General features: G+C 50.3%; 1 protein-coding gene and 1 long non-coding RNA gene across 2 annotated transcripts in view; one reads left to right on the plus strand and one right to left on the minus strand.

Annotated features, from left to right (window-relative positions):
• GABBR1 (gamma-aminobutyric acid type B receptor subunit 1) overlaps nucleotides 1-24,245 on the plus strand; it is a 172,705-nt gene that overhangs the window by 110,913 nt on the left and 37,547 nt on the right. Inside the window, exons 7-10 of the mRNA XM_082209305.1 lie at nucleotides 7,031-7,191; nucleotides 13,136-13,270; nucleotides 14,212-14,382; nucleotides 20,121-20,222. Coding sequence (XP_082065431.1) covers nucleotides 7,031-7,191; nucleotides 13,136-13,270; nucleotides 14,212-14,382; nucleotides 20,121-20,222 — 569 coding nt within the window. The remainder of the gene's footprint in view (nucleotides 1-7,030; nucleotides 7,192-13,135; nucleotides 13,271-14,211; nucleotides 14,383-20,120; nucleotides 20,223-24,245) is intronic.
• Nucleotides 17,290-19,364, minus strand: LOC309525573. Its single transcript, XR_014216432.1, has 2 exons — nucleotides 17,845-19,364; nucleotides 17,290-17,493 (listed from the first exon to the last, which is right to left on the minus strand). It is a non-coding gene; the product is annotated as an uncharacterized lncRNA (long non-coding RNA).

Consider the following 24,245-nt stretch of genomic DNA (forward strand, 5'->3'; position numbering starts at 1 on the left):
CACATTTGAGAGATTCTGTAACTCAGTTGTCAAGTGGTCTTTGTCAGCCAGGCGTTTGGTTCTGGAGATGAGAGTCTTGGCTACGGAGTTTATTTGTGCAGGGTGGTGGTGTGATTGTGCATGTAAGTAGCGGTTGGTGTGTGTTTTTTTCCGGTAGATAGTGTGTCCTAGGGAGCCATCAGGTTTTTTGTAGATTAGGACGTCAAGAAAGGGGAGTTGGTTGTTGTCTTCTATTTCCAAAATACAATTCACTATGGAAACCTATGGACACACTATCTACCGGAAAAAAACACACACCAACCGCTACTTACATGCACAATCACACCACCACCCTGCACAAATAAACTCCGTAGCCAAGACTCTCATCTCCAGAACCAAACGCCTGGCTGACAAAGACCACTTGACAACTGAGTTACAGAATCTCTCAAATGTGTTAATCGCCAATGGATACCAGAAAAACAGGGTTACGAAGCTAATCCAAAAAGAAACACCCCCCAAAAACCAAGACACAGAAGAAAACAATGGCATGGCCCTCCTTCCTTATATCAAGGGCACTACAGACAAAATCAGCAAAATCCTCCATAAACACAATATCAAAACAGCCTTCTGCACCAACCAAAAAATAGCCAATATCCTCAGAAACCCAAAAGACAAAATCCAGCTGGAAAACCAAGGGGTCTATGAAATACCCTGCAAAGTCTGCCCAGCCACGTACATTGGACAAACAAACAGACGAATAAATGCACGTATCGCAGAACACAAGAATGCCGTCAAAAAAGAAGAAAAAACTTCCTCTCTTTTCCAACACATGAAAGAAACAGGACACGAAATTAATTTTGCAGATTCCAAATTGCTCTTTAACATGGAACATCACCACAAGAGAATAATCATGGAAGCCATCGAGATAGAGAAACACCCTCACAACATGAACAAGCGTGACGACACGTCCCGCCTGCCAGACATCTGGAAATTAGCCCTCCCCACAAAAACCGACACCAGAACCAGAGGCACACAGAACGCCGTCACCAATCAACCACACCAGACCCAAACCCAGACCCTCTCCACAGACATATTACAGACTCCATCCAGTAGCCAAACTATAGTGGCACCTCCGGATGCTGCACCCCCCTGCAATCCCTACACAGATCTGGCTGGCACAAGGCACAAAACCATAGCTCGCCCCTATACACGAAGCCAAGCCAGAGCACAACTAAATGCAGCACAGCCATCTTCTCAGAAAAACTCTTCACAAGCTCAAGAGGTCAAGACACGAAAGCTTTAGCAACTAATCTACACTTAATGACCCACCCAGTGATATTCAGAATATCACTCATGAAATCACCCAAGATATCCCTCAAGTAATTAAGGAACAAAAGAAGAAAAGGCACACTAATCTAGGAACTTCCTCTCTGCCCAGAACGTTGGAGGCTATACACCACACCCCTCAACAGTATTTATAGGAACTCAAACACCAGACTCTGCTCTGTTCCAGTAACAAGAAGCCGAAAGCACCAGCCTGAAGATGACGAGTGAGACCTCGTCGAAACGTCGCACAGACACCCCGACTCTTACACGGGAAGACACCCGAAGACACCAAAACCTGCATTCCTGTACCCGTGAAAATCTACGAAAGCATATATATATATATATATACACATGCTATGGGAAGGCTGTTTTTGGAAACAGCATTTTCACATCGAACATGCTTTGGTTTCACAGCCTTTTCCTTCAGGAGCCAGCTTCCCTAGTGGTTGGGCTCCCCTTCAACAGCTAATGCGTTCAAAGGCTGCCAGGTAGATGCATCTGCTTCTCTTACCTGCAGTACTGTCCCTCTTATTGTGAGATGGGACTTCTCAAGGAGCTACAGGAAGGACATGGGCGGGGGATAATTCTAGGTGTCTTCTTGTCCCCTTCCCACACAGTTATCGAGTGTGTGGCTTGCCTAGGCCAAAAAGCAGCAAAATGACCTCTTCCTTCCCGGACAGAATGTGTCCATCCATTTAATGACATCAGATTACTGAATACCGAGCAATGAGGTAACCACCTTGTTTTTCATGGGCTGTTTGCCTTTCTTCTGGCATCCATCCTTTGGGGTTTTAAAGACCACCACAGGCCCATGTGACTGCCTCTCTCTGAAAATTCGTCATCCTCTGCCAGGGATGACTAAGCACTATGTTGTTTTATATCACTTTTAAAATTCATTTCATTGTATTTAAAAGCATTTCTAACCTGCATGATATTTTCTATATCTAAAATAAATAAATAAATCCCTAAGTGGTATACAAAAATAACATAAAAAATAAAAATAAAACGGCATAATAAAAGCAGTAAACCGTCAGTATGAAAACAGATAAAAACCAGGATCAGGTTAAAGCAGGAATTCGGAAACAAGAGATTATTGTGGGTCAGGGAAATCCTGGGCAAATGAAGAAAATGTCTTCACAAGACATCGGAAGCCACTGGATCAATGCTATTTCACATGTGGCACAGGGATAGGGCATTCCACGGTGCAGGAGGCTATGGTGGGAAAAGGCCCATTTGGGCTCACCGGCCTCGTATTCTGTTGGGTGGGGTCCCATGAATAAAAGTTCCCCAGATGATCTAAGTCAGTAGTCCTCAGCTTCTTGACCCACCTCTGGCACAAAGATGTGTTTGGGTACCCACTTCATATTTTCTTTACCATATATTCATATGGTGGCAATAGTGCTGATGTAACTTACCTTATGTTAGGCTGCATCCCAGTCATGCCATCTGACCCAGCAGCTGAAGATCTCAGTGATTGCACAGGTTTTTAGAGGGGCAAGCAGCCTGCTAAGTGACCTACTTGTTGGGCTTTTGAGAGGCTCTAATTTTTTTGCCCAGAGGTGGTGATGGCAGACTACAGCTTTGGGCCCATAGATGTGCTTTAAAAGTTAAGTATTTTGGATGTGGGTGGCGCTGTGGTCTAAACCACAGAGCCTAGGTCGGCGGTTCAAATCCCTGCAACAGGGTGAACTAAACAGAGTAGATAAATAGGTACCACTCCAGCGGGAAGGTAAACGGCATTTCCGTGCGCTGCTCTGGTTCACAAGAAGCAGCTTAGTCATGCTGCCCACATGACCCGGAAGCTGTCTGCAGACAAACGCCAGCTCCCTCGGCCTATAGAGTGAGATGAGCGTGCAACCCCAGAGTTGTCCACGACTGGACCTAACGGTCAGGGGTACCTTTACCTTTATTTTGGAGGTGGCACTTATAACTTTCTTCTAGACCCTAAAATAAATATGGGAAACCCCTGTATGTCTCCCCCCAGCTATGTTAAGAGTCAGTCCATTATGTTCTTCTGGGCGCATGTGGAAAAAGCAAGGCACCTTGTCCCTTTGCGAAGATGTCCTATTCCTAACTCTGGGAGGACACTGGTGCCTAACAGGATGGGAATGTGATTAGAGGAACTAATCTGCCCAAGCCCAAAGCCTGACACCCCAAACCTCTAGTTTCCATGAAAGATTAGTAGGGTTCAGGGCAGCCTGCACCAACCTAGCTACCTCCAGATGTTTTGAAATGCAGTTTCCAGTGGCCAGGGCTGATGGGAACTGTAGTCCAAAACAGCCAGGGAAGGGTGAGGAGGGAAGGCTAGCTTAGGGCAGGCGTAGCCAATGAAGTGCCCTCTGGTGGTTAGTGGACTACAATTCCCTTCATTCCTGACCGTGGCTATGCTGCCTCTGATGGGAGTTGTAGTTCAGCAACACCTTGGTTATCCCTAGACCCTGATGGGTGAGAGCAGGGAGATTTGGAGAACCAAGAATTGCTCTTTTCTGCTTGCACTTCCCCTCCCTTCCCCCTCCCTGTTTTCTTCTGTGCGTGCCCTTTCCTCTCCCCGAGACTCCGTTTCCCCGCCAGGGGTGAACCCCAGCGAGCGGCTGGTGAAAGTACATTTGATCTGCAGGGAAGCTCTTTATTCCTTTCTTTGCTTCCGTTCCTTTCCCAGCCACCTCCGCATGTCTCCGTGCCAGGAAAATGTCAGCAGCCAGCAGGGAGGGGAGCTGGTGACATACACCACCTCCTCCCCGTTTCCCAAAGCTGGGAAAAGAGCCGAGGACTTCACAGTGCGCCCCCCCCCTCCACCACTACCACCAAACACACACACACGTACCACCATCGTTGTATCATCTGGGCTCCCCTTCCAGGGAATCTAGGAATCCTGACCCCCCCCCCAGTGTCTCTGTTCTAAACCAGAAAACTGTTCTCTCCCCCCGCCCGCCCCACACACAGCAGGAAAGGGAACAGATCTGATGCAGTTCAAAGCAACTGCTTTTAGCTTGTTTTCACATCAGGGTCTCTCCTCCCCCCCCCCCCCACTTTATCTTTTGCTGAACTAATATATAGAAAGAGTTTCTTCTGGTCAGCTGGAAGTTGAGAAGCATGATGCACCCCTTAGATGGAGCTCCGTCTGCATGTGGGGCTGGGATCCCTTTGCTCCCCACATCCTGCCCTGGTGGCTGTGAACCCCTGTCCTTCATTAAGCTGTGCCCACTGCGTCCTTGTGTCAGTGCTCTCCGCACCTCTCATACTGCGGCCTCTGCTTCTCCCTCGGTATCAACTGTTTTGATCGATCCCATCTGCCTTTTCTGCTCTCCTTTTCTCCTCCTCCTCCTCCCCTGCCCCCCCATCTCTGTACATCTCCTCCACAAAGCTTCTCCCATCTCCTCTCCTCTCTTCCCTGCTCTCTCTGCTTTGCCTCCAGACGATCCGTTTATTCAGCATTTGTCCTCATTTGCTTGCGCACAGTTTACGCAGGGGTTAGATTACGGGCACTTCCAGGTTCTCGCTTGTTTTGGGGTGGGATCCAGTCGCATCTCAGCACGTTCAGGTTGCACAACTACGGGAGCTCTCGTGCAAAAATAGGTAATTGAAATTAAACCCTGATTCCCGAGAAGATTCTCTTGTGATAAGGCAAGTGGAGTGACATTTGCTTGGATGCAATGTCGCCGTCCAGCCTCCGGACAAACAAATCAGAGTGAACGCTCATTAAATAGCCAGTGTGTCATCTAATCTCCTTGCAAACAATGCCCAACAGCCTGTCCGTCCGGAAATGCCTTACATCCAGGCTTCACTGAGCATTAGTTCAGATCTGCTTGTGGGGCAGTAATACGACAGTGAGAGTTTCTCCTGATTTGCTTGCGTCCATTTAATTTCTGTGTCTTCTTGTTTGACATTTCCTCACCCCACACTTTTCAGTGAATTTCCCCATCACTTTTCCAAACTACAAAAAAACCTCCCAATTCTTTTTTTTTTAAAAAAGTGGACTTGTTAGGGCAACAGAGCCCTTCCATCCACGTTGATAGCGCAAACCTAAAGTTATGGGATGTGAGCGACTCCTTCCAGAAAAGCAGGAAGAGTCTGGAGGCACCTTCACCAGCTTCTTCTTCAACCCTCCTTCATCCTTTACCCCATCGCTGGGTTTCCTCTCTCTGAATCTCTGCATCCCTGTCAGTTTCCCTTCTCCCTCCCTCCCTGCAGCAGCCCAGCTCTCAACCCCAGCTCCATCTTTCCCGGTCTCGTCTACTCCCTTTCTGCCCGGCTTCGCCACCAGCTGCTTTTCCACCCCTTCAATCCATCTCAGTCTCCCTTCTCTCCCTCTCTCATCTCTTTCGCCTCCATACTTGAGGCCTGTGCCACCTCCTTCCACAAACCTCAATGCATCTTCTCCTCACTGACTCTTTACACCAGCCTCTTCTCCATCCCCTCAACACAGGGATGTGGGACACCTGTGGCTCTCCAGAGGTTGTCGGTTTCCAACTCCCATCAGCTCCACCCAGCATGGTCAATGTTCATGGGAGGTGGACCCCAGCAAGACCTGGAGCTAGCCTGAGGTCCTTCTAGTCTTCCTCTTTTTAGTATGCCCGCCCTCTCTCTGATCATCCATCCACTTCTGTTTTTCTCCACCTGCCTCTTTCTCTCCATCTTCCCCTGACTTTTCGTCCCCTGGGCCTCCGTTGCCTCTTCACTCCGAGTCTCCATCCAAGCATCTTTTCTTACCAGCCGGTTCCCCCTGCCTCCTTCCCTTTCTCTCCATCCTATTCTCACTTCCCCACAATCTCCTAGCCTTCCTCCACCACGTGCTCTTACTTCATCACTACAGGCCATTTCCCCCTCCTCCTCACCTCAACTATTTGCCCCTCATTCCCATCCACCCCTCTTTGATTTCTATTCTGATCCTTCCTCCCTTCCCAATCTAAACCTCTCAAGTTCTCCATCCCTGAGCGCCTCTAGCCACCCAGCCCTCTTCCTCCACCCATCCGTGGATGTCTTCTGCTCCTCCATCTCTTCCCCGCAGCCAGACACGCACACCTGTGCTCCCGGTTCCTTCACCTGACTTCCCCGTCCCTCCATCACCCTGCCACTTTCCCTGCTCTCCACCAGCACCCGGCCCTTCCTTTCCTGTTTCTCTCCATCATCCCAAGTTGTTTCCTTATTCCCCGTCCTCCCCCCCTCTCTTCTCCATCACCCCCATCTTTCCCCACACCTCCTCCTGTGGCCCCCCTCCCCCTCTCCTTCCTCCACCGCCTCCTCGGCCTCTACCTCCCTCGCCTCGCTTGCCCTGGTCCCCATCCCCACCCCTTTGCGCCGGGACGTGGCGCCGCGGTGGGCTCCCCTTGCAACCCCCTTCCCCAGCCCCGGACTAACGCCGGCTCCGCGCTGACATCAGCCCCCTCCCTCTCTCCCTCCTCCTCCCCCTCCCCTCCCCGCTCTCCCTCCTCCTCCTCCTCCCTCCTCCTCCCCTCCCCCCTCGGCTGGCTCGCTCGCCCGCTCGCTCACTGCAGCACCGACGCCGGGCAGCGCCATGGAGGAGCCGGCTCTGGCGCCCTCGCCGCCGCCGCACAGTGCAGCCAGCGCCGCCGCCGCGCGCCCTCGCCGCCAGCGCCGCCGCCGCCCCTGACCTCCGGCCGGCCGCACACCATGGCCTGGCCCGGCCCGCGCCCCGCCGGGGGTGCCCAGGCGGCCTTGCTGGTGCTCACGGGCTGGCTCTTGCTCTCTCCCCCGCTGGGCGCAGGCAAGAAGAGGCTGCACATCGGCGCGCTCTTCCCCATGACCGGCGGGTGGCCCGGGGGCCAAGCCTGCCTGCCCTCGGCCCAGATGGCCCTCGACGACGTCAACAGCCGGAGGGACATCCTGCCCGACTACGAGCTGCGCCTCGACCACCGCGACAGCGAGGTGAGACGACGGGGCGACCCGTCCCAGCCTTACCCCACCCTCCCAAGCGCCCCCGGCCCGTTCAGGGGGCGACACGAGGGCATCGCTGCGGGGATGAGCGGCTCTGGAGGTTGGGGGACGGGGGACGACGACATCCCATCACACTGGACGGGCGGGAGGGGGGGGCATCGGCAGGGGTTGGTGGTGCACCTCCTGGTGCAAGTGCAGCGAAGTGAGCCCTGGGTGGATGGACTCACCGGAGTAACTGAGGTGCTGGGGCTGGTCTGCATCCTTCCACCCACTCCCTCGCAGATTCTAGAGGGGCACGGAGAGCCCAGGCTGCGCTGTCCAAGGGCTGTCCATCCTTCCCCCTAGAACGCCCCTGGGAGAAGGCATGGATGAAAAGACCTTGAAAGTAGGAAGCAGATGTGTGGGAAGGTGTCAAGACAGCCAGTCAGTACCCCATGAGAGCTGGGAGGTGAGGGGCGAGGGAGCTGGCCAAGGCCAGAGGGATGCAAGATTAAATGGGGCAGTGCCGCGGACGGTCCCTTCTGCCCCCTCACCTTTCATATGGGACCAGAGCATCTCCTTTGGACAGAGAACCTTGCCAAGAGAGGAAGGCAGAGAGGGCTGGGGGAAAACCGGGCATGGGGAGGTTTGGTGGGCTCCAAGCGGAAAGGGGGTGCTGGGAGTGAGGGACGTGCCACAGAGATACCTCGGGGCTTTGGGAGAGATGCAAGCCAGGGTTGCAAAGTGGGGTGATTGGCCCAACATGGCAGCAGCAGTCAAGGTGAAAAGGGAGGCAAGAAGTCTGCAAAGGGAAGAAGCCGTCTCAGCAGTGCATGCAGTGGGAGAAGAGTCCTGGGGGAGTGGAGCAGGTGGGAAGTGGGGGGGGGGGCTTCCAGGGACGTAGATGCAAGGCAGGTTGCACAAGAGGAAGATTCGCGTTGAGCCTTACCAGGTGACCCACTGATGGTGTGGACAGAAGGAGGCATAGGGAGATGTGCTCCCCATGCTTTTTTCCTTGCAAGGTGGGGGAAGCTGGGGAGATACAGGACCTCGCTTCTGTCAAGGGAATGGAAGGATCAGCATGCAGGGATGATGCTACTGTTTGTGGCTATGGGAAGTGTGACTCGGAAGAGCAGCATTAGATCTGTTGGTGTCAATGGCGTCCTGTGTGTCAGGGCTACAGAAGGAATCCTCTCTGTGTGTTGGTGTCCCCTCTGGCAATATGGACCAGACTGTGGGTGATGACTACTTTGGTGGTCTCTAAGGGGAAGACTGTCTCTTGGATTGGGATCCAAACGAGAGGTCCTAGGCATGGGAGATGGGATGATGTGGCACCAAGGTGGTTGCCCGTGCCAGTGTGGATCGGTTTCCTGGGATAGAGATTGCAGGAGGGCAAGTGGTCCATTTGAGAGGGAATATCTGGAGCTGCCTTATTCAGAGTCAGACTATTGGTTCCTCTGACTCAGTGCTGTCTGCACTGTCTGGCAGCATCTCTCCAGGGTTTCAGGCAGGGGACGTTCCCAGCCTCACCTGGCAATGGCAGGGCTTGCACCACCTGCAACCTTCTGCCTCTCAAGCAGAAGCTCTTCCACTGAGCCACAGCCCAGGTGAAGCTCACCTGCACTTGGCTCTCCGTTGCCTCTTCCTAGAGCCGTGAGCTTGATTAAAGCTTGTTTCTGGGATTGCTGACCTCAATTAAGAGTACTCATCTTTAACCTTGGGTCTCCATACATTGCTGGACTACAACTCCCATCATTCCTACCGCTGGCTAAGTGGGCTGGGGATAATGGGAGTTGCAGTCCAACTATATCCCCAGCCAATGTACCCAGTTGTGGGAATGGTAGCAATATGGGGATCCAAGGTTAGACATTGAAGAGAATTCAACAAGGAGTTATGGCGGCAGAAGGTGGAGGGTGGTGGAAGAATCCCAGCATTTTTTTTAACCCTGTCAGTTCTTTCTTTCCTAGAGGTACCTTTTGAGCCAAAAGCATAAATGAATTTTCCCGCTCCAGGATGTGTGTGTGTCACAGCCAGTATGGGACAGAATTAAGAGAGGTGTGCAAATCTAGAAGGCACTGCAGCATCCTCAAGAGGCAAACTGTCCAAGGCAGGACTTCCAACTTGGCCCAGGTCTTGCCTGAACTGGGAACCTGTCCCAGGGTCTCCCCCTGAGCTGCCAGTACAGTTGCAGGCAGATCTGGGCCTTGAGAAATGCTCAGCCTTCTCAGGCATGCTGCCCTCTCACTCTCTAACTGCTTTACTGTATATTTGCATATATGTTGTTCTAAGTCGGTGTCCTGCGCAAGTGGGACTTAGCCATTTAGGTACGAACGCAATGGAACGGCATCCAAAGGCTCTGTCCAATTTGATTCCACAGGCAAACAGCATGGTGGTTTGTACAGCCAGATTTTGCCACGTGCTCTCTCTTTCTCTCCCGTTCTCGTTTTTTGTTTTCTTTCCCTGCGCATTCATGCCTCTGTGTACTCATTCACTCTGCCTGTTGTGCGTTTGTGCTTGCCGTGTGTTTACAGGAACATCGGAAGCATCCTCGTTCTGAATCAGACCATTTGTCTTGCCGAGCTCAGTACCATCTATGCTGGCTCTCAGGGGGTCTCCAGAGTTTCCAACAGGGGACAAAAACACTGACTGGCAGCCGCTCTTCAGGGTCTCAGACAGGGAGCCGTTTGTAGTCTTACCTGGAGGCGCCAGGGATTGAACCTGCAACCTCCTGCTTGCAGAGCAAAATGCTCTCCTGCTGAGCTACGGCCCCTTTCTCAAGGGGGCCGGTGTTCCCTCTTTAATGTACCTTGTGCCATTCTTCAGGTGCCAGTCCTGTCTGGTTTCCAATACGTGCATTCGTACCTGTTAGCAGTTCACCCATGCTCCTCAACACCCACCCAGCTCTTCACACTTCTGTCTTCTACATTCAATGACTTTCAGGATGATAGCAGCAGGGCACCTCCCTCTACTAATGTCCAGGGGTAGCCCTGCTTCTAAGCACCAGTTGCTGCAAACCTCAGGAGGGAAAAGGATTCTTTGGTTTGGGTCCTGCGTGCAGGACCCACACGCATCTGATTTGATTACCTAGATAGGCTATTGGCCTGATTCAGCAGGCCCTTCTTCTGTTCTCATCACCAGTTTTCTCTGAGCATCGAAATGTGCCAGAGGTCAAGAACAAGAAGAGGAACCCAACTGGCAACACAAGGGGAGAGAGGAGCTCTCACTGTACGGCTTCAGCCTTCTAGGGTTTCATCTCAGCCAAGCAGGGCCTGGGAGGAAGCTATGCCGTTGTTGTTGTTGCCAAGCTCTTTGGCTTTCACTGGTAGTACTGGAAAGGCCATTGAATCGTAGTTCTCTGTCTCCCAGGTTGCAATAAAACCAGGCCACATTTCCTCATCTCCCCAAACTGGGAGATGGCATCTGCTGGAGTACGTACCTTTGGCTTTCTGAGTGGCAGGTGCCTATAGATTGCTTGCATTGACCTGAGCATGGTCATAGGTAAAGACAGACCTCTCTCTGTGTGCATGCATCTTATCCCAGAAGGCCCATATTGCAGCAGACTTGAGTTTGTGGCGCATGTTTTCGACATAAGAAGAGCCTTTCGGGAATGAATTGGACCACAGGCCCATGGAGCCCGGCATCCTGCTGTCACAGTTTTTTTGCTCTTTTCTATTATGGGCTGTGTGTTATTCTGCTGCAAAAGGCCCCCGAGATCAGTGGAGGATGGGTGGCATACAAATTTAATAAATGAAATTAAATTCCTGTGCGGAGTCCCTGAAACGCAACAGCCGCTCTTCCCCTGCACTTGCAGGTGCAAGCAACGGGCAGACTATAGAAAGCCGAATCGGCTTCCAGTGCCCATTCCGTGGCCACTCCGCCTTCCACGAACACACGTGCCCTCCCACTCTCTGTCTGGCTCTGCCCACGCTTCTTGCCAGAAGTGGCGTGTTCCTTCCACATCCAGCGCTGTGCACCTCACCCTAAGCGCCCCCATCTCTCTGTTCACCCACAAAACCGAGTCTGTCGCCTCTCCGTCTGTCCTGCCCGTTTCCTTGTCCCCAGCCATCGTTTCCAGAAGCGCTGCTCTGTTCCGTGCCCGATCCCAAAATTCACAGCCACTGATCCATCCGCCCCTCCGTCAATCTCTGTGGTCTCGTCTGTCCCTCTTCCCACGCATATACATCAATCCTCCCCCCCCCTGAAAAAGCTGCCTTTGCTGTGCTGATTCTTCTCTATTCTCTCACTCGCTCTCTTCGGCTACCCTGGGTGCTTCCTGGACCCCCACCCACCCTGCGCCCCGCGTTCCTCCTTTTGTTCCCTCCCAATTGAAGCCCCGCTCCCTGGCGCTGACAGGTTGCCGTGGCAGCGCCTGCGATGGGGTTGCCATGGAAACTGATCCTCTTTCCCGGGCGGCTATGCCCTGAATAATTCATCATCCCCTTGCGGTGGAGGCGCACAGCCAGGAGCAGGATGGGCAGCCCTGGCGGTTCTTGGAATGGGGGGAGAAGTAGAGGGTGGGATGCCTAGTATATTTGCCCAAAGAGAGAGAGAGAAAGAGAGAAAGTGCAACGCAGCAGGTCGGAGGTCAGGTGGGGTGTGTGGGAAGATCTTAGCTGCACAGAAAGGGAGAAAGGCGTTCCTTGCCTCTTTAAGTCCTTCGGAAGCGGAGGGTAAATTGGCAGCTATATTTGGGAACCTGCCTCCCCAAGCTGCTGCTTAGAACGCCAGCAGGCCACGTTGTTCTGTGCCGTGCTTGTGATGTCGAAGAATGGAGCCTCCATGTTCAGGGACAGGATATCTCCAATCCCAATTGGCAGGGGAGGGTGGTCTCCCATTATGCTGTGCTGGTGGAAGAAGGGATGCAGAGACAGCCTTCCTACTGGTCATTAATAGCAGGATCAGTGCAGGAGGAGATGGGCCCTTCGGCAAGAAAAAGCCATCCCTTGTTATGCAATGGCTTCGCCTGCGTTTCCTCCTGCCCCATCTTTCCTTTTGCACGATGGCAACAGAAAGGTGGGCAAACCAGCCCCATGCAAGACCTAAGGGAGGAGGAAATCCATCCATCAAAATCTCAGCAGCTGTTGAAAAACCTGCACAGGGTCTGGCTTTGTCGTCTTACGTTTTTGCAAACAGAGGGACGATTCTGCCCCCACCCTCACATATCCCTTACTGCTCAGGGCAGATGTGTAGATGGCCTGTTTAAAGGGAAATAACTTTCCTTCCCGGTTCCTGCATCAAACCAAGCACCACCGCTCTTGGCCTTGTTCCTTAAGCCCTGAGCACTTGAGGCCTCTCCAGATGTTTACGCTGTTTTCATAGGGTGGGGATAGGAAAAGAAGGCATTGGAGAGGGGGAAGATCATCTGCAACTCTCCCTCTCCCTCTCACCAGCCATAGGAGTGAAACCGAGGAAACACAGTTGATCCCTTGCCTGAAAGTGCAGGTTAGCGTTGCACCCCCAGGAACACGGAACTATTAGCCTGTCTCAGTCAGCAATGCACTGTGCTGGGGGTCGAACTTTTTACATGCACAGCATCATGTTCTAGTCATCACTGAGCCACAGTCCCCACACCCCCAGGGCCTTTCGCCTCTCTGTTCGTCGAGCTCCCTTCTCCATCCTTCAGATCCATTTTGCTAGCAAAGCTTCTTTCATCCCATGGCACATCGCCTTGCCCAAATTTTCACGGCCACCTGACCCTTTCCCATCCTGTCTCCACCGCTGCCTTCTCAAGCACTGACCTTCCGTGCCTGCTAAGTCGACGGCAGCTCTTTTGGACAGGAGCCACGTCCTGCGTCCGCGTCATGTGCAATGCCGAGTATGTGATTTTAGCCTTTCCTCCCAGCTGTCTCCTGGGTTTGTTTCCCCGAGTGTGTCGGGAGTGTTTGCGTGCAAGTTAGGGATATACGTTGCAACCTTTGTGACGGGATTTGTTCTCTGTCCGCCCCGCTCCATGCAGTGCGAACCAGGCGTGGCCACCAAATTCCTCTACGAGCTCCTCTACAATGACCCCATCAAGATCATCCTCATGCCAGGCTGCAGTAGTGTCTCCACCCTGGTGGCCGAAGCAGCACGCATGTGGAACCTCATTGTGGTGAGCATACCTTGCACTTTGTGTATCCGTTTGGGTGTGTGTGTGTGTTGCCTGTGGATTTTCGTGGGGGAGCCGGGTCTTCCCTCGAAGCAGGGTTCAGCTCAGCAACCTTTTTTTCAGAACTGGAAGCTGTGACGAGAGTGCCTCTGAGCGTGTGCAGAGTGCACTTCTGTGGACACTAAGCTAGCACAGCCCACACCTAGGACTGGGAGATAAGGTTTCCAGGTGAAACTTCTCTGCGGGGGTGGGACCCCCACAGTGGGTGCTTCCAGACAGTCATGCTTTTTCGGTGGGATTCAGTCACCCACCAGCTGATTGGGGTTAAACCATTATAGCTGTTTAGAAGGTCTTGCGGAACAAAGAAAAAACAACCGGACTGTTTGCAGTAAGGAAAGTGGCAAGAAAACATGTTGGAAATGTGGGAGGCGGCGCTTGCTTTGACGCAAGGTCCTCTAACACCCCCGCAAAACAAATCAGAACGAATGCACATTAAATAGCAGGTGTGGTGCTACCCACCACTGGCCCTCAGCAGACAATGCGGCCCTTGGGCTACCAAAGGTTTTATCCGTTCCTGATCTAACCCCCCTGCAAACAAATCAGGAATAATCCTCAATAAACAGGCCGCCTGGAAGCACCTCTAGAAAGCAGGTTTGAGAGCAAGGCTCTGAGGGATAGCTCAGTCGGTAGAACATGGGACTCTTAATCTCAGGGCCATGGGTTCGAGTCTCACGTTGGGTGAAAGATTCCTGCATTGCAGGGGGTTGGACTAGATAACCCTCGCGATCCCTTCCTGGTTCTGTGATTTGAAGGGTAGGGTGGTGTCTCTGTGCCAGAGTTAACGGTGGGTGAGAAACTTTGAACCCATAGACTGAATGAGGCCAGTGTTGGCGGTGTCAGCCTTTTAAAGCCCTGTTTCCCGTCTCTTCCTCCTTTCCTTGCAGCTGTCCTACGGCTCCAGCTCTCCGGCCCTCTCCAACCGCCAGCGCTTCCCCACCTTCTTCCGCACGCACCCGTCCGCCACTCTGCACAACCCCACCCGCGTGCAGCTCTTCAAGAAGTGGAGCTGGACCAAGATCGCCACCATACAGCAGACCACAGAGGTGTTCACCTCGGTATGGAGAGACCCCAGCCTTGAGCAGAAATCCCCCACCTGACACACCTTTCGGGCATCCTGGGACTTCCTGCAGCATCTCAGCCCAGAGCATTGCCCAACCCTCCCCCCCCCAAAAAAACCCCAGACAGCGGTGCTGCTCAAGCACTTAAAAGGACCACAGATTTGATAGGGGAACGGGTGGCGCTGTGGTCTAAACCACTGAGCCTCTTGGGCTTGCTGATCAGAAGGTCGGCGGTTCAAATCCCCATGACAGGGTAAGTTCCCGTTGCTCTGTCCCAGCTCCTGCCAACCTAGCAGTTCGAAAGCACACCAGTGCAAGCAGATAAATAGGTATCACTGCGGCAGGAAGGTAAACAATGTTTCCATGCGCTCTGGTTTCCGTCAGGGTGTTCCGTTGCCCCAGAAGCGGTTTAGTCCTGCTGGCCACATGACCCGGAAAGCTGTCTGAGGACAAATGCCGGCTCCCTCGGCCTGAAGCAAGATGAGCGCCGCAACCCCATAGTCACCTTTGACTGGACTTAACCATCCAGGGGTCTTTTACCTTTTTTTACATTTTACCATGGATTTGAACAAGATTTGCACAAACTTCTAGGAAAGTAAGAAGATCCCACCCATGTCGCTGTTTGCACCATACTTCCCCCGGGGGATCTCTTAATTTGTTAAGGGCGCTGAAAATTTGCCAGGAGACCCCTCCCAGAGCTACAGTTCCCAGCACTCTTAACAAACTACAATTCCCAGATTTTTGGTGGGGGGTGGGAGCCATGACTGTGGAAATGGTATAAGAGTGCTTTCAATATATGGTGTGAATGTCACCTTAATGCCCTATATGCAAGGCTTAAAGAAATGTGTTTTCCCAGTACAGAAAGGAGATGGAAGGGGGCAGGAGAACCACCATACAAGTCCCAGGGCTTGGACCCTCTGGGACATCCCCAATGAGTCCCCTGGTGCCAGGTGCAAGTCCTGAGGCTGTCCTTGTAATTTGCATTTATTTAAACAACAGCAACAAACCAGTCCCCAGTATTTGATTGATTCTGGCAACAGCCAAGAACAGAGTTGCTTTTCAAGGGTTCCCATTAAGTTCTGTGGCACCAAACAAATGGGCTATATTTTGTGGAACACAATAATCTTCTTGATACTGTGTCAGAGCCAATCCATTCTCTAGTGCCAGCAGCAATTCTCCTGGTTGTTACACCAAACTGGGGCTGATGGATGTTGTGGTCCAAAATATCTGGAGGGAAAGTTGGGAAAGGCTGTTTTAAAGAGTCGTTTATCTACCGGAACTGATCTTGTGAATTCCCAAACTTCAGCAGGCTATCAGAGTTTGTCTGTCTCATAGCACAAAAACCCCTTCTCTGAGCTGAACTTCAGGATTATCATCCCTAAACACAATCCAACTGAAGTTCAAGGCCTTTTTTCTTAAAAATCCTCATCTGTGTGTGATGTTTCCTTCAGCTGTAACATAACCATTGCTTTATCCTGAACACACACAAATCCATGCACTATACCGTAATATTAGAACCTTGAAACTTTCAGCTTTCTTTCAAAATAGGTTTCTAGTCCTTATGAGGACCCAAGCTATCTTTAAGTCCTTGTTTGTTTCTTTTACTTTAATGCTTCTAAACCTCACTTTCATCTTAGTAAAAAAGAATCAGAAGGAAGTAGACAAACTAAAAACCACAGTATTACAGTAAAAACGATCTAAAATGTCAAACACATCAGCTTGTGCTTGATTAGTACAATTGTATCAATATTATGCAGGCTGTTAATGGGATGCGGGTGGCGCTCTGGGTTAAACCACAGAGCCTAGGACTTGCCAATCAGAAGGTCGGTGGTTCGAATCCCCGCGACGGGGTGAGCTCCCGTTGCTCGGTCCCTGCTCCTGCCAACCAAGCAGTTCAAAAGCACGTCAAAGTGCAAGTAGATAAATAGGTACCACTCTGGCGGGAAGGTAAATGGCATTTCCGTGCGCTGCTCTGGTTCGCCAGAAGCTGTCATGCTTAGTCATGCTGGCCACATGACCCGGAAGCTGTATGCCGGCTCCCTCGGCCAATAAAGCGAGATGAGCGGCGCAACCCCAGAGTCGGTCACGACTGGACCTAATGGTCAGGGGTCCCTTTACCTTTACCTATCAATATTATGCAGGCTGTTAATGTGCCGGGTAATATAAGCAGCAGGGAGAGAGGTCTCTGCTGCAAGGAGCTTGCAGTCTGAAGTTAGGCAGCTGAGAGAGAGAGGAGAAGAAAAGAATGAGATAGGAGAGGCATGGATAAAACGAAAACAGGAGGAGGCAGGGATGTTGTTAGTCTGCCTCTAGACTGCTCTCTCTGGCATGAAGCATATCTCTCGGTCCCTTTTTCCTACTGAATCTTAATAAATGTCATCTAAGATCTCTGCCGAGCGCTGTTCCCTCTCCAAGATGTCCTAAGAAGAATTACCACTTCCAGTTTCAGACAAGGAAATCGCACCGACAAAAGAAGTGGAACATTTCTACCAGCTGCGCTCCGACATGTCCATCACATTAATGCAAATGTTAAGCTAATGAAGCTATTTTTGTGTGGACCGCGATAAGCAAATGGGCTGCAGCCCTCCGTGCCTCATTGTGGTACATTTCCACAAGCTCCCACAGGGCCGGGCAATTCTCCTGCTGCTGAAGAAACCCCTTTGTCTAATCTCAGTCCTTAAAAAGAGCCACTTAGAAAATTTGTCTGACCATAGTTGTGCTGATTGGCGCAATACGTGACTGGTCACAGAAGCCATCCCACGGTTCTTACAGAATCTTGGGGGCGAGTATTATTATTATTATTATTATTATTATTATTATTTACACCAGGCTCACAATGCAGCACAGATTCCTGTACTGTTAGACGCCAAACTTCCATGTTACATTAGTCATGCATTTTGGAAAGTGTGCTTATTTTGGAGAGAGAGGACACGCTCCTTACTTTCGACACCTGTATAGCAATCTGCCTTTTACTGAGTCAGACTATTGGGCCATCTGGCTCAATATTGACCACGTTGATTGACAGCAGCAGTTCTTCTGGGCTGCAGCCCTACCTGGCAATGCCAGGATCCGAACCTGGGACCTTCTGCATGCAAGGCAGAAACTCTGCTACTGAGGTATGCTAAAGGTAAAGGCAAAGGGACCCCTGACCATTAGGTCCAGTCATGGCCGACTCTGGGGTTGCGGCACTCATCTTGCTTTACTGGCCGAGGGAGCCGGCGTAAAGCTTCCGGGTCATGTGACCAGCATGACTAAGCTGCTTCTGGCAAACCAGAGCAGTGCACGGAAACACCGTTTACCTTCCTGCCAGAGCGGTACCTATTTATCTACTTGCACTTTGAGGTGCTTTCAAACTGCTGGGTTGGCAGGAGCAGGGACTGAGCAACGGGAGCTCACCCCGTCGTGGGGATTTGAACCGCCGACCTTCTGATCGGCAAGCCCTAGGCGCTGTGGTTTAACCCAGAGCACCACCCTGCACCACCCTTTATCCAGTGGATTTTCCTAGGCAGTGAACCATTGCTTTCTGTAGACTTTATGCTAATGGCGTTAGGTGTGCTTAGGTTTGTGTCACTTGGGAAGCGGTCGCCTTCCAGAAGCTTCTGGACTGAACCAGTCCCTGCCTATTGGCTGGGATGGATGGGAGATGGGAGTCCAGGAACATCATAACCCCGTGTTAGATAAAAATAAATAAGTGAATAGATTATGGCTCAGTGTGAGGAAAGGGCAGGGCTGGATTTAGTTTTGATGAAGCCCTAAGCTACTTTATATGTCCAGCTATCCTTTGTCCACAAATTGTCACTGTTTTTTGTGCTGAATATATTCTATATGGTAATTTATGGACCTAATAGGTCTCTAACGCCATTTGCACATGTTGCCTTGCAACCAGTCCATGCAGAATGTAGACACCCTATATATAGAAATGAGCAAACCAGTGATATTTTAAGGAGCAGGTGAGGCCCATTATACCATAGGAGCCTACACAACACAAAACACTGTTGCTTTATGTAGGTTTTATTTAATTTGTTTTTTATCTTAAATTTTGGAAATGTACATCCAGGTGTTTTTTCCCTTTAAATTTATTGCGGGCCCCCAAGAGAGTGGGGCCCTAAGCTATAGCTTGTTTAGCTTATACATAAATCCGGCACTGGGAAAGGGGTTGAGGTTGGGACAGTAAACACTTCTCCTCACACTCAGAACTTTTCCTCCAGAGACTCCTGCCTGTCTTTCGCTGATAAAGGATCGCCAGGAAACTCCTTTTTTTATAATAATTTTTATTGAGCAAACTCCTTGTTATCCTCCTCCTCCCCTACTCTTGCCAATTAGCTTTCCTGTCCTGCCTGTTCCCTGCCTAGGCCTTTACTTGCAAACAGGCTCTTACTCACAGCAAGCAAATAGCCCAGTGGAGAGCTAATAGCTCGGGGGCGATTCTCATTAAACCAGTGCAAGAAGGAAAGGACATCTTCTCGGTAACTGCTATGCTGCAGTTCCTCTCTGGCTTGGGGGTGGGGTGGGGCCCTTACATTGCCTCTTCTTTATCACCATCATCATCCTTGTTGTTTTTTAAGCACGTTTAACGTAGTGCGTAATTTGGCTCCTAAGAGGAGCCCAATTAGCTGTCACCTATGTTTTGCACGGAGGGACACGGGTGGCGCTGTGGGTTAAACCACAGAGCCTAGGACTTGCCGATCAGAAGGTCGGCGGTTCGAATCCCCGCGATGGGGTGAGCTCCCGTTGCTCGGTCCCTGCTCCTGCCAACCTAGCCGCTCGAAAGCACGTCAAAGTGCAAGTAGATAAATAGGTACCACTCTGGCGGGAAGGTGAACGGCGTTTCTGTGTGCTGCTCTGGTTCGCCAGAAGCGGCTTAGTCATGCTGGCCACATGACCCGGAAGCTGTACACCGGCTCCCTCGGCCAATAAAGCGAGATGAGCGCCGCAACCCCAGAGTCGGCCACGACTGGACCTAATGGTCAGGGTTCCCTTTACCTATGTTTTGCCCAAAATTGGTTTTGTTTGCCATGGCAAGAGGCAAGGAGTTATGGAGAACCCCTGCCCAGTGAAGCCGTCCCCTCTCCAACAACAACAACAACAACAACAAAAGGTTTCTAAATATTTTTCAGGTATTGCCCTACAGCTACAGGGGCTAGAAAATTTTTCGAATAAAATAGAAACAGATTCTCAGGAAGATGCATTTGCTGTTGGATACAAAAGGTGGCACTGTGGGTTAAACCAGAGAGCCTAGGTCTTGCCGATCAGAAGGTCGTCAGATCGAATCCCCGCGACGGGGTGAGCTCCCGTTGCTCGGTCCCTGCTCCTGCCAACCTAGCCGCTCGAAAGCACGTCAAAGTGCAAGTAGATAAATAGGTACCACTCCGGCGGGAAGGTGAACGGCGTTTCTGTGTGCTGCTCTGGTTTGCTAGAAGCGGCTTAGTCATGCTGGCCACATGACCTGGAAGCTGTACGCCGGCTCCCTCGGCCAATAAAGCAAGATGAGTGCCGCAACCCCAGAGTCGGTCACAACTGAACCGAATGGTCAGGGATCCCTTTACCTTTACAAAAGGTGCTTTACCAGTGAGATTGTAGAAGCACAGGGAATGTGCACTGCTGATTTTTAAAACCCATATCCTTAACCACCACTGTATCCCCTATTTTAGCATTACTTATACACTGAACCATTGCTCCTCTCCAACACCACCTATTCCTTCCTTATCTCTGTGCCTCCTTCTTCATTCCCATAGACCTTGGATGACCTGGAAGAGCGAGTCAAAGAAGCTGGGATCGAGATCACTTTCCGCCAGAGCTTCTTCTCTGACCCTGCTGTGCCCGTCAAGAATCTGAAGGTGATCCTGGCTGCAAGGGGTTGTGTGAGGGGTGGGTGCGCACTTACCACAGGTTTAGAGATCCCTGTCAGCAGGGAGGGCAGAGGGACTGAGCTCTGCTCCACCCAAACCCCCTTCAACAAGGGTGGGTGGAACATGCAGATTGCTTTGAATCTGTGTTTTTTGCACGTGCCAGATCTGTGCTTTTTTCCGCCTGGGACAGCTTCAGGCTGTTGTGGGGCAGGGACGGGCTCGTGCGGAGCTGTGGAAAGTTTTGTCCCAGTGTACATATCGCAATCGGACAGCAGAATCCTAGACGTGTTTGCTGGAAGATAAGCTCCAGCGTCTTCAGCGGGGCTTTCTCCCGAGTAAGTGTGCTCCAGGTGGCAGCCGCAAGGAGGGTTCATAACCACGAGCCACATCCCTTTGGTCTCGGCTAACCTCTAGAGCAGGCGTTATTAACCTTTTCAGACCCAGGGCCCACCTTTAACGCAAACTTTCGTTTGGGGACCCACTTCTTAATCATTTGACATATATCCGCAGGGTGATACTTCTTCTCTGGCGATCACTTGTAGCCGAGTAAGATTGTCTTCCATAAACACGGTTTTAACGATGAGTCCATAAGAAACTGTGGAGGCCAATTCTGGACCCACACGTCCTTCCACAGTGGAGACATTGGTTTCCGGGTGGGAGTTGATCATGGTGTGGATTTGCCAAGCGTGCCTTCCTCTAAGCACGTTTCTCCCTTGCGTCCTGAGCTTGGTAAAAGCTGTTCTCCGATTGGAGTGCTCGCAGGCAAGTGTTTCCCAGTTTTTGGTGCTTATACTGCATTTCTTTATATTTGCCTTGAGACAGTCTTTAAACCTCTTTTGTTGACCACCAGCATTATGCTTTCCATTTTTAAGTTCGGAATAGAGTAGTTGCTTTGGAAGATGATAATCAGGCATCTGCACAACATGACCAGTCCAACGAAGCTGATGTTGAAGAATCATTGGTGATCTTTGCATCTTCCAGTACACTGGGATTAGTTCGCCTGTCCTCCCAAGTGATGTGAATGGAGGGTTAATTGACTGAAATTTTGAGAATGCCCTTGCTGTGTGTGTGTGTGTGTGTGGCAGTGTGTTATATTACCCCAAGTGACAGAGTGTATGTGTATGTGGGGGATGTGATCTGGGTGGAAGGAAGGGGGTCAAAACTTTCTTGCTTCCTTGTCCCAACCCCCACTACTTGGCCGACTACCAATGATGCTTTTTTACAGTTAGGGTTGCATCCAATCTTAGTCCCATTCAGAGCAGATACTTTGAAATTAATAGATAGGACTAACTTAGGTCCATGCATTTCAGTGGGTCTACCCTGAGGAAAACTTAGTTGGATGCAATCCTTAGATTTTGAAAAACTATGCCGAAAATTTTTGGGGGGGGTTGTGTGCGCATATATATATATATATATATATATACACACACACACACACACACACACACCCCGTATTTTTTGCTCTATAAGACTCATTTTTTCCCTCCTAAAAAGTAAGGGGAAATGTGTGTGCGTCTTATAGAGCGAATGCAGGCTGTGCAGCTATCCCAGAAGCCAGAACAGCAAGAGGGATTGCTACTTTCACTGCGCAGCGATCCCTCTTGCTGTTCTGGCTTCTGAGATTCATTTTTCCTTCTTCTTGTTTTCCTCCTCCAAAAACTAGGTGCGTCTTGTGGTCTGGTGCGTCTTATAGAGCGAAAAATCCGGTATACACACACACACATACATATATACATATTCAGTTTATAGCAATTTAACAATGTGTAATACTTATAAATTTGCAATCTAATAACAGAGGAAAGAGAAGAAAAGGGAAGAAAGGGGGAGAGATAAAGGAACTGAGTTAAATCATGCAACATTTCTTAGATACGTTCGTTAACATTATCTGAGTAGCAGTTTTCTAATTATAAGAACGTAGAGAGTCCAACGAGCCTGGATCAGGGATGACTATTAATAAATTAAATGCTTCCTTTATTAGTACAGTTACAGATGGGTAGCCGTGTTGGTCTGCCATAGTCAAAATAAAAAAATTCCTTCCTGTAGCACCTTAAAGACCAACTAAGTTAGTTCTTGGTATAAGCTTTCGTGTGCATGCACACGAAAGCTTATACCAAGAACTAACTTAGTTGGTCTTTAAGGTGCTACAGGAAGGAATTTTTTTATTTTTATTAGTACAGTCGTGCCTTGGCTTTCAAACAAAATGTGTTCCGCAAGTCCGTTTGACTTCCGGCACGGTCAGAAACCAAGGTGTGGCTTCCAATTGGCTGCAGGAGCGTCCTGCAGCCAATCGGAAGCCACGGAAGCCACACCAGATGTTCGGCTTCCGAGGCAAAGTTCGCAAACCAGAACACCTGCTTCCAGGTTTGCGGAGTTCAAGTTCCAAGTTGTTTGTGAACTACACTGTTCGAAAACCGAGGGATGACTGTATATGCGAGTTACTGAAAGCTTTTAACTAGCAGTTACTGATATATTATTGAAACATGGATATCGCGTTTGAAATGCATGGCTGCTCTTGTAATTGGAACACTTTTGGATTAATTTTTGCAGATATTTGTTTACCCTGCACTTTGTCAGGCAAGTAGGACAGGAGTTAAACAGCCACTCTGCTCCCTTGCAATAGCCTTGTCTTCCACAAGGTTGTCTGTCTAGGTGTCTGTCTGTCTGTCTGTCTGTCTGTCTTCCAAGTAGGTGGCCATCCCTACCTGCTGTAGATTCCATAGAGGGGCCTTTCACCTCCCCCCCCCCTGATAAACTTGGAAATTTCCTTCTGCTATTTTTTGAGGCGATCGTCTTTCACCATTACTGGGACTGACTGGAAAAGAAATAGCATTTTTGGCAAAACATTTATTTTTACTGCTGCTATTTTTCCTAACAGGGAGAGATTCATTCTGCTCCATATTTCTAGATTTCTTTTTATCTCGAGCCACGCTTTTTCATAATTGTCTTTGTAGATATTTATATTTCTTGATGCTAAGCATATCCCTAAATATTTAACCTTTTTATGGACTTCTTTCTCAATACTTTGCTCCAACTCTTTTTTCTCTTCTTCCTTCCAATTTTTAACAGAGGGAAAAAACCTCCCGTCCACTTTCTGCACCCTAAGCAACTCTGAACGCCGTTTCCTTTGTGGAAAGGCAGAGTGTATATCAAAAAGTGTAATCTATGTAATCTATGAGATGGGCTTACATTGCCCCCTAATGCTTCAAGCCAAGCACAATTGGTAGGTGCTTCTGGCACACACACGTGCTGGTGGAGGCCGGCAGGGGGTGGGGGGGCAGGGGGAGACAGAAAGAAGCCACCCCTGAAATTCAGTGCCTTTCTCATTCTGGTGGCAGCTGCCATCCCTTGAGCTGACAGATGGACAGACAGCGCCACCCCCAATCCTCCTGACAGCTTCTGCTCAGGGGAGAACTGATGCCACCAGAATGAATGAGCCAGATACTGCCGCGGCACTTCGCCTCCCCTGTTGGGTTGGGTTTTCTCTTTTTAAAAAAAGAACAAGCAGTCAAAGCTTGCAAGAAGCATCCAGCAGCAGCAATCGGAATATTGCTGCCTTGTTCCCTTTTCATGTCAGCGAGTGGCTGCATTTATCACTGCAGAAGAAAGCAGAAGAAAAGAAGAGAACTCTCTCTCTCTCTTTCTCTCTCTCTCTATATATATACACACACACACCGTATTTTTCGCTCTATAAGACGCACTTTCCACCTCCTATAAAGTAAGGGGAAATGTGTGTGCTTCTTATGCAGCGAATGCAGGCTGCACGGCTATCCCAGAAGCCAGATCCCTCTTGCTGTTCTGGCTTCTGGGATTCAGAATATTTTTTTTCTTGTTTTCCTCCTCCAAAAACTAGGTGTGTCTTGTGGTCTGGTGCATCTTATAAAGCAAAAAATACAGTATATCTTGGAGGGAGGTCTGTTTGATTGGTGCAGATCTTATCTCCTGCCTACCGCAAAGACGGCGCCCTCTGCTGGTTGGGACCCTATGGGGCCAAGGTGGCTTATAGGCAACCTG

Source organism: Podarcis vaucheri (assembly GCF_965113315.1).
Source record: "Podarcis vaucheri genome assembly, chromosome: 2".
NCBI lineage: Eukaryota > Metazoa > Chordata > Lepidosauria > Squamata > Lacertidae > Podarcis > Podarcis vaucheri.